The sequence below is a fragment of the Mus caroli genome, chromosome 8, assembly GCF_900094665.2.
Source record: "Mus caroli chromosome 8, CAROLI_EIJ_v1.1, whole genome shotgun sequence".
In the NCBI taxonomy this organism is placed as follows: domain Eukaryota; kingdom Metazoa; phylum Chordata; class Mammalia; order Rodentia; family Muridae; genus Mus; species Mus caroli.
In genome coordinates this window covers 77,261,467-77,277,708 of record NC_034577.1, presented here as the reverse complement: position 1 = coordinate 77,277,708, position 16,242 = coordinate 77,261,467, and the positions used below count along the sequence as shown (strand labels likewise).

Genomic DNA, 16,242 nt, shown 5'->3' with positions numbered 1-16,242 from the left:
TGTATGCAGTAAACTAAGGTACATACACAGTGGGATTTGCTGGTGCCTGCCAATAGGCAGCATCTAGGACTCTGATAGCTAGTCGTAAGAGGATCAGATCTTCAAGGTCATCTGCTACTGAACCAGTATAAGGCAACCCAAGCTACATGAGACCCTATCTCTTGTAGAAAGAAAGAAAGAAAGAAAGAAAGAAAGAAAGAAAGAAAGAAAGAAAGGGAGGGAGAGAGAGAGAGAGAGAGAAAGAAAGAAAGAAAGAAAGAAAGAAAGAAAGAAAGAAAGAAAGAAAGAAAGAAAGGGAGAGAAAGAAAGACAGACAGTCAGAAAGACAAGACAAAAATAAAGAGGGTCAGGTGGAGGAAGATTCAAGGTAAAGCCAATACATTTACTTACGAGGACACTCACTGTTTTTCTTCCTCAGAGTTAGATGTCAGGAACAATTATTTACACAGTAGCAGATCCCACTACTCACTGTATATCTTTACTTTAGACCATAAATTTTACTTGCTTATTTAGATCTATTTAACTTCTATTTCATCCATGAGCAGCAAATCTTCATCTTACAGATAAAATATTTTATTATATAACATGTTTATTGCTGAGACTTAATAAGTTCAGCAGGTTAATTAGAATGATGCCATTAAAAGTTCTCTTTAAACATGCAATTCAACTTTCTTAGTTCTGAAGTTTTTGATCAAGGTATTTAATTTTTTAATAGGCTCTGGTATAAACAGTGTTGATAAGAGATTCACATGTCCTTTGAGACTACAGAGATAATTATCTGAGGCCAACGTCGGCATAGCCATGACACAGTCAGGCTAGGTTTTCAGAAACATTTTGTGTGCCTTGACTACTTCAGTCTGTTTTATTTTAATAATCATAAGAATTGCTATGTTCTATTAAACTTTACAACCACACACATAGGTAAATAAATTTAGCTTTTCCATCCCATATGAACAACATATCTTTTGTCAAGCTAACAGAGTTAGTTTGTTTTATTTCTTTGAAGTAGAAATTATATCTAAAACTGGTTAACTATTTGAGGCCATATTGATAAACCAACCCAAATAAAACTGAGCCACGTGCAAATATCCTTAGAGCATCCAAGATTAATAAACCTTTTAATACTGAATAGACTTTATAGAAAAATTTAGAGGAGGGAAAGAGCTATAAATCCAGTTGGAGAAGTGCTATCTAATTTACATAGTAAATTATGAGGCCCTCTAACCTTTTTTGCATGGCAGTAAACTCAATTCCTGCACAGATGGTCTCCAGCCATGTGGCTGCTCCATAACACCCCACAAGCTAACTTAGCAAATTTCCTCAAAGTTCAATGAGGACCTAGACCATAGAGGGCAGCACAGAAGTGCTAGAAAGATGATTCCCATGTCAAATCTTCCAAGCAATCTAGATTTGCCGGTGACACCTCTGTGATGCTGGCCTGAAAGCTGACCCCCACCTAGGTGGCCTGGAGAGTCACTTTGCAGGTACAACAGGGTGTAGGTGGAAGGAGCTGAGAATGGCAGAGAAGCACTGAGTAAAGGTTGGGGGAGTGGCTCTAAAAGCGAAGGTCAGGTGTACAGCAGGACTTGGGTTGCATAATTTTAAACAAACAGGCTTATACTGCCTGCACCCCAGATAGAAGCTCATCAAAGAGCGACCTTCATGATCTAGCACTTGTCAAGGGCAGAGTGATGTGTATCGGAAATGCTTCCTACCAGAGATTTAGGTACCAGTGACTGAGGCTAGCCAGAAAAAACCCTCCCAGTCATAATTTCCACTTCTTATTGGGAAGGAGACTATTTAATATTCTGAGAATAATCAGCACATTTATTATACATTTATTATATTATAAACAACCAGATAATGAATCACTTCAGGCACATAGAAAATAACTGCCAGGAAGAAACGGGAACACCACATTAATGAAAATATACAAAATTATTCTAGAAATTATGCTTAATGACATGATCAAGATACAGGGGAATGACTATTGTGTGATTCTGCCTACATTATTTGCAAATTCAGAGACAGAAAGGATAACAGTGGTTACCAGGGGGTGGAGGAAGAGAGAGCAGACATTAAATGAGTTTGGTTTTTGCTGAAGATGGAGATTATTACAGAGTTTTTAGTACGGACAATGGTGACAGCTACAAAATATTTTGAACATATTTGAACCAACAGACTATTCACTTTGTGAATGGCTAAAGTAATGAATATTATATATCTTTACTCTATTTAGAAACTTATGCTAGAAGCTGCTGTTAAGATTCAGCAAATGATGACAACTGCAGATAAACATGCAAAGAAATAAGTTGGGTTCCTCCATCACACCTGATATAAAGACTGAGTAAAAGCAGACCCCACACCTATATTCAGGGCAAATACTGCTAAGTTCTTAGGAGAAAAGGTAAGCAAAGAAAAGTCACAAGCTTGTAATTTTGGACTAGGCTTTTAGACATGACTAAAAGCAAAAATAAATGAAGAAAAATCATGCCTCATCAAAATTCAAAACTTCTGTGCTTCAATCATCTCAAAGAAAGTGGGATGATAGAGAGTTCACTGCATGGGAGGAAATGTTTGCAGTCAGATAAGGAATCATTCAGTACAAGTGAAGGACGTGTGTAACTCAACTACCAGCACACATATGAAAGTGTGATCGGTTTCTGTAACTAAGGGAATATGAATCAAACACAGTTAGATATGACTTTACCATCCCCAACACCCTAAAGTCCAGGAAATAAGTGCCAGTAAGAATGCAGAGCCCTTGACTCTAGCTGCATATGTATCAAAAGATGGCCTAGTCGGCCATCACTGGAAAGAGAGGCCCATTGGACTTGCAAACTTTATATGCCCCAGTACAGGGGAACGCCAGGGCCAAAAAGTGGTAGTGGGTGGGTAGGGGAGTGGGGGGGGGGGAGTGTATTGGGGACTTTTTGGATAGCATTGGAAATGTAAATGAGGAAAATACCTAATTAAAAAAAAAGATATTAGAAACCAGAAAAAAAAAAAGAATGCAGAAAAATGGAAACCCTAGGACACTGGATGAAGTGCAAAATAGTGTTATAATGGAAGAAAGGCAAGCAGGTCCTCGGGAGTTCACCTGGAGCTTAGGTCATGACCCAGCTATTTCACTCTGAGATATAGATCCAAGATAAATGAAGACATGTGTAACACAACGGCTGCACTTGGAGGCTGGCAGCAATGTCATTCATAACGGCCAAAGCTTAGAAACAACTCAAATGATTACAAGCAAAATAAAACATAGATGTAAAATGATGTGCTATTCTACTAAAAAAGGAATGGAGTGCTATTAAGTGCTGTCACAGATATGTCCCTTGAAATCTTAACACTAAAAAAGAAAAAGAAAGAGAAACGTTCAACATTTTTAGTCATCAGGGAAATGCAAATTAAAACTACCCTGAGATTCTTCCTCACACCAGTCAGAATGGCTAAAATCAAAAGCTCAGGTGACAGCAGATGCTGGTGAGGATGTGGAGAAAGAGGAACACACCTCCATTGCTGGAGGGATTGCAAGCTGGTACAAACACTCTGGAAATCAGTTTGGCGGTTCCTCAGAAAATTGGACATAGTTCTACCTGAGGACCCAGACTTATCACTCCTGGACATATACCCAGATGATGCTCCAACTTGTAATAAGGACGCATGCTCCACTATGTTCATAGCAGCCTTACTTATAATAGCCAGAAGCTGGAAAGAACCCAGATGTCTCTCAACAGAGGAATGGATACAGAAAATGTGGTACATTTACACAATGGAGTACTACTCAGCTATTAAAAACAATGAATTTATGAAATTCTTAGACAAATGGATGGATCTGGAGGATATCATCCTAAGTGAGGTAACCCAATCACAAAAGAACACACATGATATGCACTCATTGATAAGTGGATATTAGCCCAGAAAGTGAGAATACCCAAGATACAATTTGCAAAACACATGAAACTCAAGAAGAAGGAAGACCAAAGTGTGGATACTTCATTCCTTCTTAGAAGGGGGAACAAAATACCCGTGGAAGGAGTTACAGAGACAATGTTCGGAGCAGAGACTGAAGGAATGACCATCCAGAGACTGAAGAATGATATCCAGCCCCACCTGAAGATCTATCCCATAAACAACCAACAAACCCAGACACTATTGCAGATGCCAACAAGAGCTTGCTGACAGGAGCCTGATATAGCAGTCCCATGAGAGGTTCTGCCATTGCCTGACAAATACAGAAGTGGATGCTCACAGCCATCCATTGGATGGAGCACAAGGTCCCCAGTGAAAGAGCTAGAGAAAGTACCGAAGGAGCTGAAGGGGTTTGCAACCCCTAGGAGGAACAACAATATGAACCAACCAGGACTCCCTGGGACTAAACCACCCATCAAAGAAAACACATGGTGGGACTCATGGCTCTACCTGCATATGTTGCAGAGGATGACCTAGTCACTCATCAATGGGAGGAGAGGCCCTTGGTCCTGTGAAGATTCTATACCCCAGCATAGGGGAATGCCAGAACCAGGAAGCAGGAGTAGGTGAGTTGGGGAGCAGGGGCAGGTGGGGAGGGGATAGGAGATTCTCGGAGGGAAAATTAGGAAAGGGGATAACATTTGAAATGTAAATAAAGAAAATATCTAAAAAATAAAAAAGAAAACTTAACACTGAGGAGAATGCTAGTCATGAAATACTACAGATTATACAATAGGCAAACTATACAGACACAGTTGTTGAGGGCAAATAGTGAACAACACTGAGAAAGAAGAGTGACTAAAAGTGTAGGGTTTTTTTTTCTTTCTGAAGATAAAAAAGTAAAATTGACTTTAGAAAATATATTGTAAAAAATGTTGAATTGTGTGATTTAAAGTAGTGAATTATATAAGATACAAATTATATGGATGCTATTGTACAAATATTTAAATACTTATAAAGTCAAAGAACACAAAACCCTTTTTTTACTGATTAAAAGACTTATAAATTATTCATTAAAAAGTCCTAAAAGTAGGAACTAGGGACCCTAGAAGGGTATTCCTAAGGGCTTTGAAGTGGGTCTGAAAGGTGACAGGCTGTACTGCCTAGACATCTCAGAGTCCAAATAATGGTAGCAAAGTGGGATTCTGAGGCCTGGCACTCACTGGGAGATGCTGGTAGCCTAAAGCAGAGCCAAGGGAACAAAAGAAAGCTTTCTCTTTTACAATAGTAGCAGGACACAAAAGCACAACAGAGACCACTATGCAGAGTCCAGCCCCAGCTTCTCAACTGAGGCAACAGTTGGCCACCCACAGTTTTGTACAACTTGGTATTTGAGGGCAGCTCAATATACCTATAATGGCTTCAGAGAGTTGCAGATGTATCCAACCCTGCTCCATCAGTAGACAGCCACAAAGAAGGCAGATTGATCTATCAGCTGGGCTTTGTGGTATAAGGAGGCTTAGCACAGAGACAAAGGGTGCACACAAATTTGAGCCAACAGAATTTTCCATCTGAAATTATGGAGACGATCAATCAGGAATCCTATCCAAAACCCCTCCACTTTAGGACCAAAGGCAACATAAAAATATTCTCTGACAAAGGAAAACTATGAAATTGGTTGCTGGAAGACTTATCCATAGATAATGTAAAGGGAGCTCTTGAAACAGAAAATCACACCAGAAGGAGAAGACAGTGAGAAGACAATGCATTAAGCATAGCACATCATCTTTCACCTTAATCAAGCTTTAAATCAAATTTATAAGCGGAATATGAATGATCACAATCAGATTGGTATTCAGTGACCACAGGGAATATAGTTGAGTATTCACAAAACTCACAGCCTGTCCTCTACAAGGCAATAGGAAAATAAACTACACTACAGTCATCACATTGAGTACAATTCAGTCATATAAAGGGTATACAGACACATGCAACAAATGGATGGCTTTACAGAAGTGTTAAATGCTAGCCATATTCAATTATATAACTCTTAATTGAAAACTTATAAATCGTAAAAGAGAAAATGCATTGGTGGTTGCCAGGAGCTGGTGCGGAAGCAAAAGGAGAAGCATGGTTCTAAGATGAAGGTGTTGGTGCACGGCCATGATGCTGAGCTCCATGTGATAAAGTCGCTGCAGATGACACATGCACACCTCAGGAAACCAGAGCTGCATCAGTGCTAGATTCGGCTTTTCACTATTTAATAACAATACGCAGCTACTAGCACCATAGGAGGTGGAGGGCAGATTCCTGGGAACTCCATGTTCTCTATAATTTTTTGTTGGAGGTGGAGGAGGGATTCCTAGAAACTCTGACTTTCTCTGTAATCTACTGTGGCTATATTTCCCCATATTTCCTTCAAAATAAAGAGTTAAATTTTTTTTATCAATTAATAGCTAAAAATTTTGACTGAGATTTAAAAAGCTTTTTACAATAAAACATTTTAAATAAGTATTAAGAAAAGTCTGTCAAAAAACAGTGAAAATGAATTAGTATAATTTAAATTATGATTGAAAGAGTACTTGGAGGAAAAAGGTAAGGAATACTTGAAACAGTAATATAGTGCAGCAAAAATATACTCTAGGACAAATAATTAAAATTCTAATTTTATTCAAATGTTAGTAATAATGAAAATTCCAAAGGTATGAAAAATGTTTGTGAAAATTTAAAAGGCTATGGAGGAAGAGTGTTTACCTGAACGGGAGCCCTTGGTGACAGTTCACCTGCCTCCTTAGACCATCTGTGATTTATACTGAACACCTGGGTTTCTCCAGAGGAACCAGACCAGCTCATGCCTACAAGACTGACACTCACTAAGAGTCAGGATAACCATGCTGCACATTGCTGGGTTACTAAGCACATTTCTGGATCTTCACAGGGACAGATGCTTAGCTTGCATTCCACAAGTAGAACTTGCTCCAAGAGCCTCTCCATTTAACGGCCATACTCAGCATGTTTCCCCACACAGAACTCTACCTGTGTATTGTAGTGACAGTTTCGGAGCTTTAGTTTCTTTAAAAGACACAGAAATATTATGGGGATATGTTTTCATTTTGATCCCAGGTGTGGGCATATGGAGCTGTTTTGGACTGTCAGCACCAGCTGACTATGATTTGCCTTGTGCTCTAGTAGGGGCGTGATTTTACCAGGTGCAGATAGTTTCTGTGGTTGTGTGATGTTTGGAACGCTGTGCACTTTTCAAAGGGTATATAAATGCTAGGGCTCTGAGAGGCAGGTTGGGGTGTTGTTGTTTGTTTGTTGATTGTTGTTAGTTGCAGTCAGTCCTAAGCAAAGAAGAAACAACAAAAAGAAACTGGATACCCTGACAGCAAGATCAAACTTGCCCCAAGGAACTTGGAAGTCTGTAGTCAGCAGGAAGTAGTCTAACCATAATGTTATCCTCTTTCTGACCCCTGACTTTATTCAGAGATCGCTTTCCTTCCCCCTCTATCCTTTTTTCTCTCTTATCTAGTGTTAGGGGGTTGAAAGGATGGAAGAAAACGGTAGAGAAGGGTGGAAGAACAAGAACCCACAAAAGAACCAAAAAAAAAAAAAAAAACAACAACAACAAAAAACTGGCTACAGTTTGTTTAGCAAGTTTCCAAGTTCTGTGGCCTCTAGTGACCCATGAAGGCCAGAGGTGGATCTGAGGTCTTCTGACACAACTTCCTTGAAAGGTAGATTTCTCCTTTTATGCATCATTGGCATTAAAGTACTCTGTTAGCTTTTGCAACATCTGGCAGAATGTAGAGCACTTGGTCGATCCCCAAGAGACCCTTCACTCACAAAGTTCAACATGGCCAGTCACTGCCCAGCTACAATGCCAACACTTCAGCCAAAGAAAGGGCTGCATATTGGGTGTTATTTCTTGCTTATATTTCACCAGCTCATTGTGCTCAGCTATAACAATGGTTTTAGGCATGTCAAGCATGTTCAATGGCTGAGAAAGCAGCAAGAGGACCTTATTTTACAGCCAGGCTGCTGGGGAGAGGGCAATCCCAGTTCCCAGCAGTTTTCTGTTGGGGATCCTCACCCTCCCTCTCAGAGACTCTGTTTAGGGCTGTGCAGGTATACCCTGCTCATGCTGCTGGAGACGAACCCAGTATTCTGCCCAGAGCACTTCTCTTAGCTAAGAATTGGCTGATTCTAGAAGGCTTGCCATACATATGAACAGTTAGCAGGAGATTCTCTCTACAGTTTACTCTTACCGTACTATGCTCCAAATAGACTTTCTAGAGTAGGAAAGAGCTGCAAGTATATTGAGTCCTATGAATCACAGATAGCCTACAAACTGCCTTGCATATGTCAAGCAGGAAAAATGAGTAATTTTGTTAGCCACATAGCTATGACATACTTTGTAGCTCTTTCTTCTGCTCCTATACTTCAACTTGAGAAAAGGTTTAATATATCCTCTAGGACCCTAGAGAACTAGGTTAAGCACATAAAATACCGTGTAAATGACAGTGTGAATGAACATATAGTGTGAACATAGCTGAGTCCTGGAGTTGAGTAATATAGAATTAAATAGACTCCTCATTTTATATTTCTTAAGTTAACCTGAACACCTCCATGGGTACAAGTACATATTGACATAACACACTGGCCTAAGATAAAGGCCATATCCTTATCTTACAGAGGCTAATAGGCCACTAAAATTTTCTTATTGCATATTAACACATAGAATTTTTGTTCTTTTTAAAACTTTAATATTCATTCATTCATTTTTTATGTGTGTATGCATGTGGGTGCATGTGTGCATTTTTTAAAATAAAGGAAGAGTTTGGATTTGCAAGCATATCAACTGTATGTGCTGATGTCACTTTTATTAAATGCAGTCTAACTGCTTGGAAACCCAGGCACACACGGGCTCATTTCCTTTCTCCTCAGGCAGGTTCCACGATCGACAACATTTTCATTTTAACAGTCCTCATTACTGGTATCATTTAATAGTTGAGGGTTTGCTCAAGTCAACATCAATCTTGCTGATACTGCAAACACTTTAGAGTGTGTTGACACAACACAGTCTAAAGCCATAGCTAGTAAACATAAGAATTTAAAAACCATTCCCTCCCGGATCATGTCACAGTGTGCTAAGAACATCTCTCTCCAGTTATACAGGCCTGTCAGGAAGACACAGGGCTCTTAACCATGACCTCCTAATCCCTTCTATAACATGTCATCTGTCCTCCTGCAAACCACCTGCACGGTATCCATGGCATCAGAAATCACCTGATTCTGGAAGCATTTATCCGGAAGACACGTTTCTAATCCCTTATCTACAAATAGTCCTTTATCACAACTTAATCTTAAGTAAAAAGAAGTCTTTTCCACAGAAGAAGCCAGAAAAAACACACTGTGAATAAAATTCTCCTTTAATGAACTTTTAAATGCCTTTGGCTAAATCTAAATTAAAAATAAAAGTATCTCTTTACCTGATTTGAGTATCTCATGCTCACGTTACGTTGATCCTGAAGTGGGACAAAGCGCTGGACAGGGTCAATGTCTTTAGGGCTGATTAGCTCATCAGCTGAAAAAAGAAAAAAGAAATCAAGGGACATCATCAATAGAGCAGAACACATCAAACACAAACAACTCTGTGAGCCGTTCCACTCAACAAGAGAAAGGTATCCATTCTTCTCCCAGCACATTCTCTGAGAAACAAGATATGGTAGGGCAGAAGATAAATGCAAGGATTGAAACAGTAGAAAGTATATTCCTTCACTACAATGAAATAAAACAAGAAGCTAGTGACAAAAGAAATTCACAAATCAATGAACATAAGGAAATTCAGTGACCTCCTCATAAATAACCAATGGCCAAGTGGAAAAATCAAAGCAAAATGAGAAAGTCCTTCTAGGGCCAGGCTATAGAGCTTTTGCTAGCATACACACGGTTCTACTCCCAAAGCCACTCGGGCCCAAACAAGAGGTAGAGGATGCAGAAGGAGCACCGCTCATGGGGACATCATCACCAATTGTGTACATATTAAATAGAGCCAAATATAAAAGCAATACCCTAGTTCCTATCTGCAGACAGAAATTTCAGGAGAAGATTAAATAAAAGAAGAATGGAAATGATAAAGGTTGAAATTAATGAACTAAAAGGCAAAAAAATCAATAGAGAATATTAAATCAAAGCCAGGCTTATGAAAAGCTAAAAGAACACACTGATGAATGGCTAAATTGATCTGAAGATACAAATAAGAACAAAGAGTGACAGAAAACATCCAGAGACTTAGGTGGGAGCACTATGTCCGACCTAAGTGTGATCAGAGAACAATTAGGCAACCTGGGTTGCAAATCCTGGAAAGACACAAACTCTGGAAAGGAGCTCAAGAAGAACACACAGAAAGAACTGAGCACATTTATAAAAAGTAAAGGGACTGAGGCTTTAAACTCTCACACACATTCATACACATCCTACTTTATACACACATATGAAACACACACACTCAGACACACAAACACATGCACACACACATGTGTACACACACCTGCACATACACACTCATACATGTACAAAAACGACCAGTTTAAGGTTTCATTGGTGATGTTAAACAAATAGTTAAAAGAGGAAGTAAAATCATTGTTCACAAACTTTTGCACAGATAAAAGGGTAAACATTTTCTAGTTCACAATTGCCAAGTTATAAGGAAACTATAAACCCAAAATTCCTATGAATATACACGCATAAAATCTTTTTTTTTTTTTTTTTTTTTTTTTTTGCGAAAAAGGTTTCTCTGTGTAGGCTTGGCTGTCCTAGAACTCACTCTGTACACTAGGCTGGCCTTGAAATTACAGAGATCTGCCTGCCTCTGCCTCCAAGTGCTACACACAAACTCTTAACAAAATGTTAGGAATTAACATATAAAAGGAATTATATACCAAGATCACATAGGATTTACCAAATGCAAAGACAGTTTAATTACAAAATAACAATTATTATATTACAACATATCAATATAAAATTCTTGTTTGTATATGTTGTCCCCTAGACATTTTTGAAACTCAGGGAGAGACTACATATACAAAGTAAAATAAAAAGCCACATGTAAGTGCTAAACTGTAAGCCTGTTAGAAGTAAGTTCTGTTGACTTACATTTCATAAATGTTTTATCCTTTTATTCTTCAAAAAACACTACTGATAAAGTGAAGTGATAGCCCAGTGAATGGTAGAAAATAATATCAAATTGTGTTCCTAAGGTGACCTATATTTAGAATATATAATGAACTCTTATAAGTCAACAATGACAAAACTTCAACTTAAAAGTAGCCACATAACTGAATTCTTCCAAAGAAACTACCAATAAACATACGAAAAATTGCTTCACAACATTAATAATTTGGAGAATGTTAAAAAATACCCAAATGAGATACCAATTCACTCCTATCAGGATAGATATAATATTGATAACAATTTAAAATAGTTAAGAACAAAACTTGGTAAGGATGTAGAGAATGTAGAACCTCAGAAATTGTTGGCAGGAAAGCAAAAGCACGCCATTGGGTTGGAAAGAATCTAGAAAAGTTGCTCAACATGTGAAGACATAAAAGCTAGCTTATGACTAATACCCTTTACTACATATACATCTCATAGGAATGAAAAATGTCAAATAATTTATATGTGAAAGTTACAAGTAACATTATTTGTGATAGTTTCCAAATGGAAACAACCCAAATGTTGAAGCAGAAGAGCTGTGACTGGTGGCCACACCTTTAATCCCAGCAGGGCCGGGCTGGGGCCCAGGCAGAGGCAGAGAGAAGTCTTTGTTGAGTTTAAGGCCCACCTGGTAGCACACAAGTTCCAGGCTAGCCAGGGCTAATATAACAAGACCCCGTCTCCCAAAACAAACAACAGATGAGGTGGGCCAAGACATGATGGCTTATCCTAAGGTCAGACTACAGCACTGTATGTGGTCTGCTGTGTGTAAAAGGATAACACCAGTCATAATGTAAGATGAAATTTCAAAAATTCAAATTATTATTCAATCAATTAATTAAATGAGGTTGTATTTATATAAAGGGATGTTCTCTGCCATAAAAGAGAATAAAATTCTGATACAGGATTCAAAATAGATGAGTCTTGAAAACAATATGCTAAGCTGGAGAAGTCAGACATAAAAGGACATATTATACGTGACTGAGCTTATGGGATGTTCAGGAGATTTGTGATGGCCAAGTACAGGTGGGTCTGGCTAGCAGGTCAGTGGTTGGAGAAAAGTATGTGATGAAAATGTTTTGAAACGGAACATGATGACGAACAAACAACTCTGGGAATAAACTAAAACAACTAAGATCCCAGTAGGTAAAATGCACAGCACAAGAATTATACAGCAACAAAGGTATTCTAAAACATGCTCATGTTACCATGGGAAGAAGCACTTCTGTCCCATACTGTCACACAGACATTTACCGGATAATAAAACTCTAGAACGATGCTAGGAAATGGCATTTCCAAAAAGTACCAGTGAGCAGGCATCGCCAGCCTCAATCACAGTGCACCTGGAAGCCCCTTCCATGTGGAGTCCTTGGGGGAACTTGTGATAAGATCTAGGCAGTAAGGGAGTCAGGGTCTAGATGGAAGGGTCAGGGTCAGGCATACGGGAAGAAGGCCATAGTCAGTCAGTGTTCCTCTGGTGTTTTATAAAGCACACCTGGATGATGGCCACCATCACTGAGGCACACTGTAGCTAGGCTTCTGCATGAGCTTGGAGGCACTGTGTTGGAGCGAGGTTGCAACAGGTAAACACTCCTGAAATGAGATTCTGCATAACTTCTTGGAATTCAGGTTGGAAGATACTATGCAAGTTTGTAGTGAGCACAACCTCCAGTACAGACATGCTTACATTTGCACACTATCTTGTCTCTTTACAGTTGTGTATCATACATGTTTATATTTGCATATTATCTTACATGTTTACATGTGCACATTATCTTTCTTATGTCCACACACCTATACATGATTAGTTAACTTTTAAAAATGAAATTAAAGTCGGGCGGTGGTGGCACACGCCCTTAATCCCAGCACTTGGGAGGCAGAGGCAGGTGAATTTCTGAGTTCGAGGCCAGCCTGGTCTACAAAGTGAGTTCCAGGACAGCCAGAGCTACACAGAGAAACCCTGTCTCGAAAAAAAAAAAAAAAAAAAAAGAAATTAACTTCTACTAAAATGCATAGGCACAGGCTATATTACACTCAGCCTATAGAATATGTGCATTAAATTTTTCATCTTTAGTTCTACTGTGATCATATAAAAACAACACCTGCTGAGTTTGCTATCGATGTGTTTATATCCACAGATCCTTGATTTATTTTATTTTATTTTTTAAAAGGACATTTCATTTTCCACAATGCTTTAGGTACTGCACTTTTAGTTAATGAATACTTCTGAAAAACAGACCAGGGAGGTAATGATGGTAAAATGCTCTGAAGCTTTGGAAATATTTTTCTATTATAGTTCTATTTTGTGATAACTCCCAAGCACGACTGTAATGTTGTCCAAGAAACAAAATCACCAAAGGATATTTCAGTAACTCCTGGAAATTCTTAATAATAATATGAAAATACTCCTAACAGCAGAAACAACAGCAAGGGTAAGAACCCTTAAAAGATGAGTACTAAGTTCTTAGTGTTATCTGAACACTGAGATCTATTAATTCTAACAACCTGTTCATTCTACAGAACATAAATACCTAAGCCAATTGCTCATAGCTAACATATAGCAGATGCACTTTTATTTAGAAAAAAATTGTTTTCAAAATCAAAACCAAACACAAGCTTCATTGCAGCAGACATTTACATGTTAAGGTTTTATTGATTTCAGTTTGGGTTATGATGCAGGGTTGATCTGTATATTGATCTTCTAAAAGAGCAAACCATTTGCTTAGTTCATTAATATCATCACTAAGTAAAAAAACGCTCCACAACTGACAAGTACTATATAATATTCGTTGTTATTATACAGAAATGAAATTCTTTTATTTTTTATTTCTAAATGATGACAGATCAATTAAGAAAAGCTATATCCTTAGGAAACTTAAATGCTAATCTACTAAAATAGATAATAAATCATCCGGTTAGTCAAGTCCTTGAGAGAATTATTTGCATTTTTTTCAGGAACTACTGATACTGCTATGTGTATCTGTGCATTCTAATTTATACAATGTGCATCCAGAATACCACAGGCTGTGTACTTTTTCCTCATGCCTACATCCCCAGTACCTGGCACAGTGCCTTTACTCCCAAAAGTAGAACCTCCCTAGACTGACTCACTAAACAAAACAAACTGGTGGCATTAGCATGCATTAAAACCCTAACTGTTGTCATTGCATTAATTTCCATAGTGGTAAGAGTGACAAATATCCTTAGAGGATCAATGACAACACACACACACACAAAATCATGATTTTTGTCCCTCAGGAAACAAAGGTACGGGTCCTTAGTGTGCCAGTTTAATGGCATACATTTTCTCATGAACAGAGATGAGCATGAAGAAAAGGTAAATGGTCAATGACTGAATATTTAGCATTACAATGAACAACAGACAAAAGAGGAATGGCTTTCTACAATAACAACACAGTGCCCATCCTCAAAGAATCAAGTATTTCCAGGATAAGATTGTGAGGATGCAGTAAACTGCTGTCCTAGACCACTTGGTGAACAGAAAGAGAGGTGATTTGGTAATCAAACCGCTGGCGCTGTCTAGGGGCGGGCTGGGGCAGAGAGTAGCAACTGTTGGGAAAAGCATTGTCAGGTTTATGGTGATGGGGTGCTGCTGATGGTATAGTGGTGTGAGGTGGTGTGCATGAGCCTGAACCACTTGGGATCAAGAGCAGGGAAAGAGAGTGTGGACCAGAGCAGCCTAGTGGCCAGCATGGGGATTCTGAACTGAAGTCAACTCCTTTGGGTTAATCAGAAACTAGATGCCCATTGCCAGAATTAGCTAGCTATAGGTGGTGGAAAGGGAAGTAATGGTTTTTTGTTTTTTATTCTTTTTCATGATAAACAGAAACTGGCTTCACAAGATATCTGAGGAATGCTGAGTTTTGTTTCTCATTTCTTCTGCTTACCTGGTCAAAGTCTAGCCTAAGCTGAGCCCAGATTGTCATTTAGGACATTGTCAGTAGCACTGCCATTTAGGAAGCCTGCTTTGGACCTAACAAGGTCCAAAACACAAAGCCCTTAAAATATAAAGGTTAAACTATTGTTTGCATTTTGCAAGCAAAAAAGAGTTTGTAAAATATACCTTGAATATTACCTCAATTAGTTTTAAGTATCAAAATGCAAAACAAAAAGTTTTAAGATATACAACAGAGGCTAGAAAAGAGCTTCCCATGCAGGCATGGGGACTTCGGTTTGATCCCTGGAATCAATATTTAAAAAGCCCGGCACGGTAGCATGTGCTTGCAATCCCAATGCTGGTAAGGCAGGGACAGAAAGATACCTGGAGTTTGAAAACTGCCATTCCAGTCTGATTCTCCTACACCAGACCTATGAAGGACAATATCTCAAAACAAAACAAAACAACAAAAACCAAGGTGGAAGACTCCTGGGCACTGGCACCCAAGGTGGACATCTGGTCTCCACAAGCAGGCCCTTGGTACAGTCTCCTGTGGAACACCTATGTAGCTCTACTGAGTCAACCTGGTTGTCTCAGTAGACAGTAGGAAGTCTATCTTTTCCTTCTTCTATCTCTCACTCTGAGGCTGACCAAAGCCTAGGCATGTTTCATCCAACACTTTGGGCTATCCCTCAGCCCATCTTCCTCTCTGTCCTCCCTTCCACCACCAAAGTTCCTTTCATCCTTGACATTCAGCGGATAGGCTGCCATGGGGCTGCTTGCTGACCCTCTGTTGCTGAACATAACAGCATAACTCAGAGCACAGGGTCTTCTCCCCAAGTCTCCAATCCCCTTCTATGGCCTACTGTCTGTTTTTCCTAACCCTAATAAAATTACCCTCAAATTTTCTTCTGAGTAAGTTCTTCATTTCTTTCATTGATAAGAACCGCAAAAGGGATCCTAATTTCCTTGGTAACACTATTATACCAAAATGGAATCTTTTTTTTTTTTTTTTGGTTTTTCGAGTTAATGTTTTTTTTTTATTTTGATATTTTTGATATTTTTATTAGATATTTTCTTCATTTACATTTCAAATGCCATCCCCCTATACCCTTCCCCACCCTGCTCCCCAACCCACACACTCCCGCTTCCTGGAGAGAACAAATTTTAAAAATGCACATGACTAGGGCACCATCTTTGACTGACTATTCTTT

At 38.8% G+C, this 16,242-nt stretch overlaps 1 protein-coding gene across 6 annotated transcripts in view; it reads right to left on the bottom strand.

The window, feature by feature from the left end:
• The window catches only part of Phkb (phosphorylase kinase regulatory subunit beta), a 188,190-nt gene that overhangs the window by 76,014 nt on the left and 95,934 nt on the right, over positions 1 to 16,242 (bottom strand). For all 6 annotated transcript variants that reach the window (XM_029480583.1, XM_021169806.2, XM_021169805.2 and 3 more), the window contains one exon: positions 9,405 to 9,499. In XM_029480583.1, coding sequence (XP_029336443.1) covers positions 9,405 to 9,499 — 95 coding nt within the window. The remainder of the gene's footprint in view (positions 1 to 9,404; positions 9,500 to 16,242) is intronic.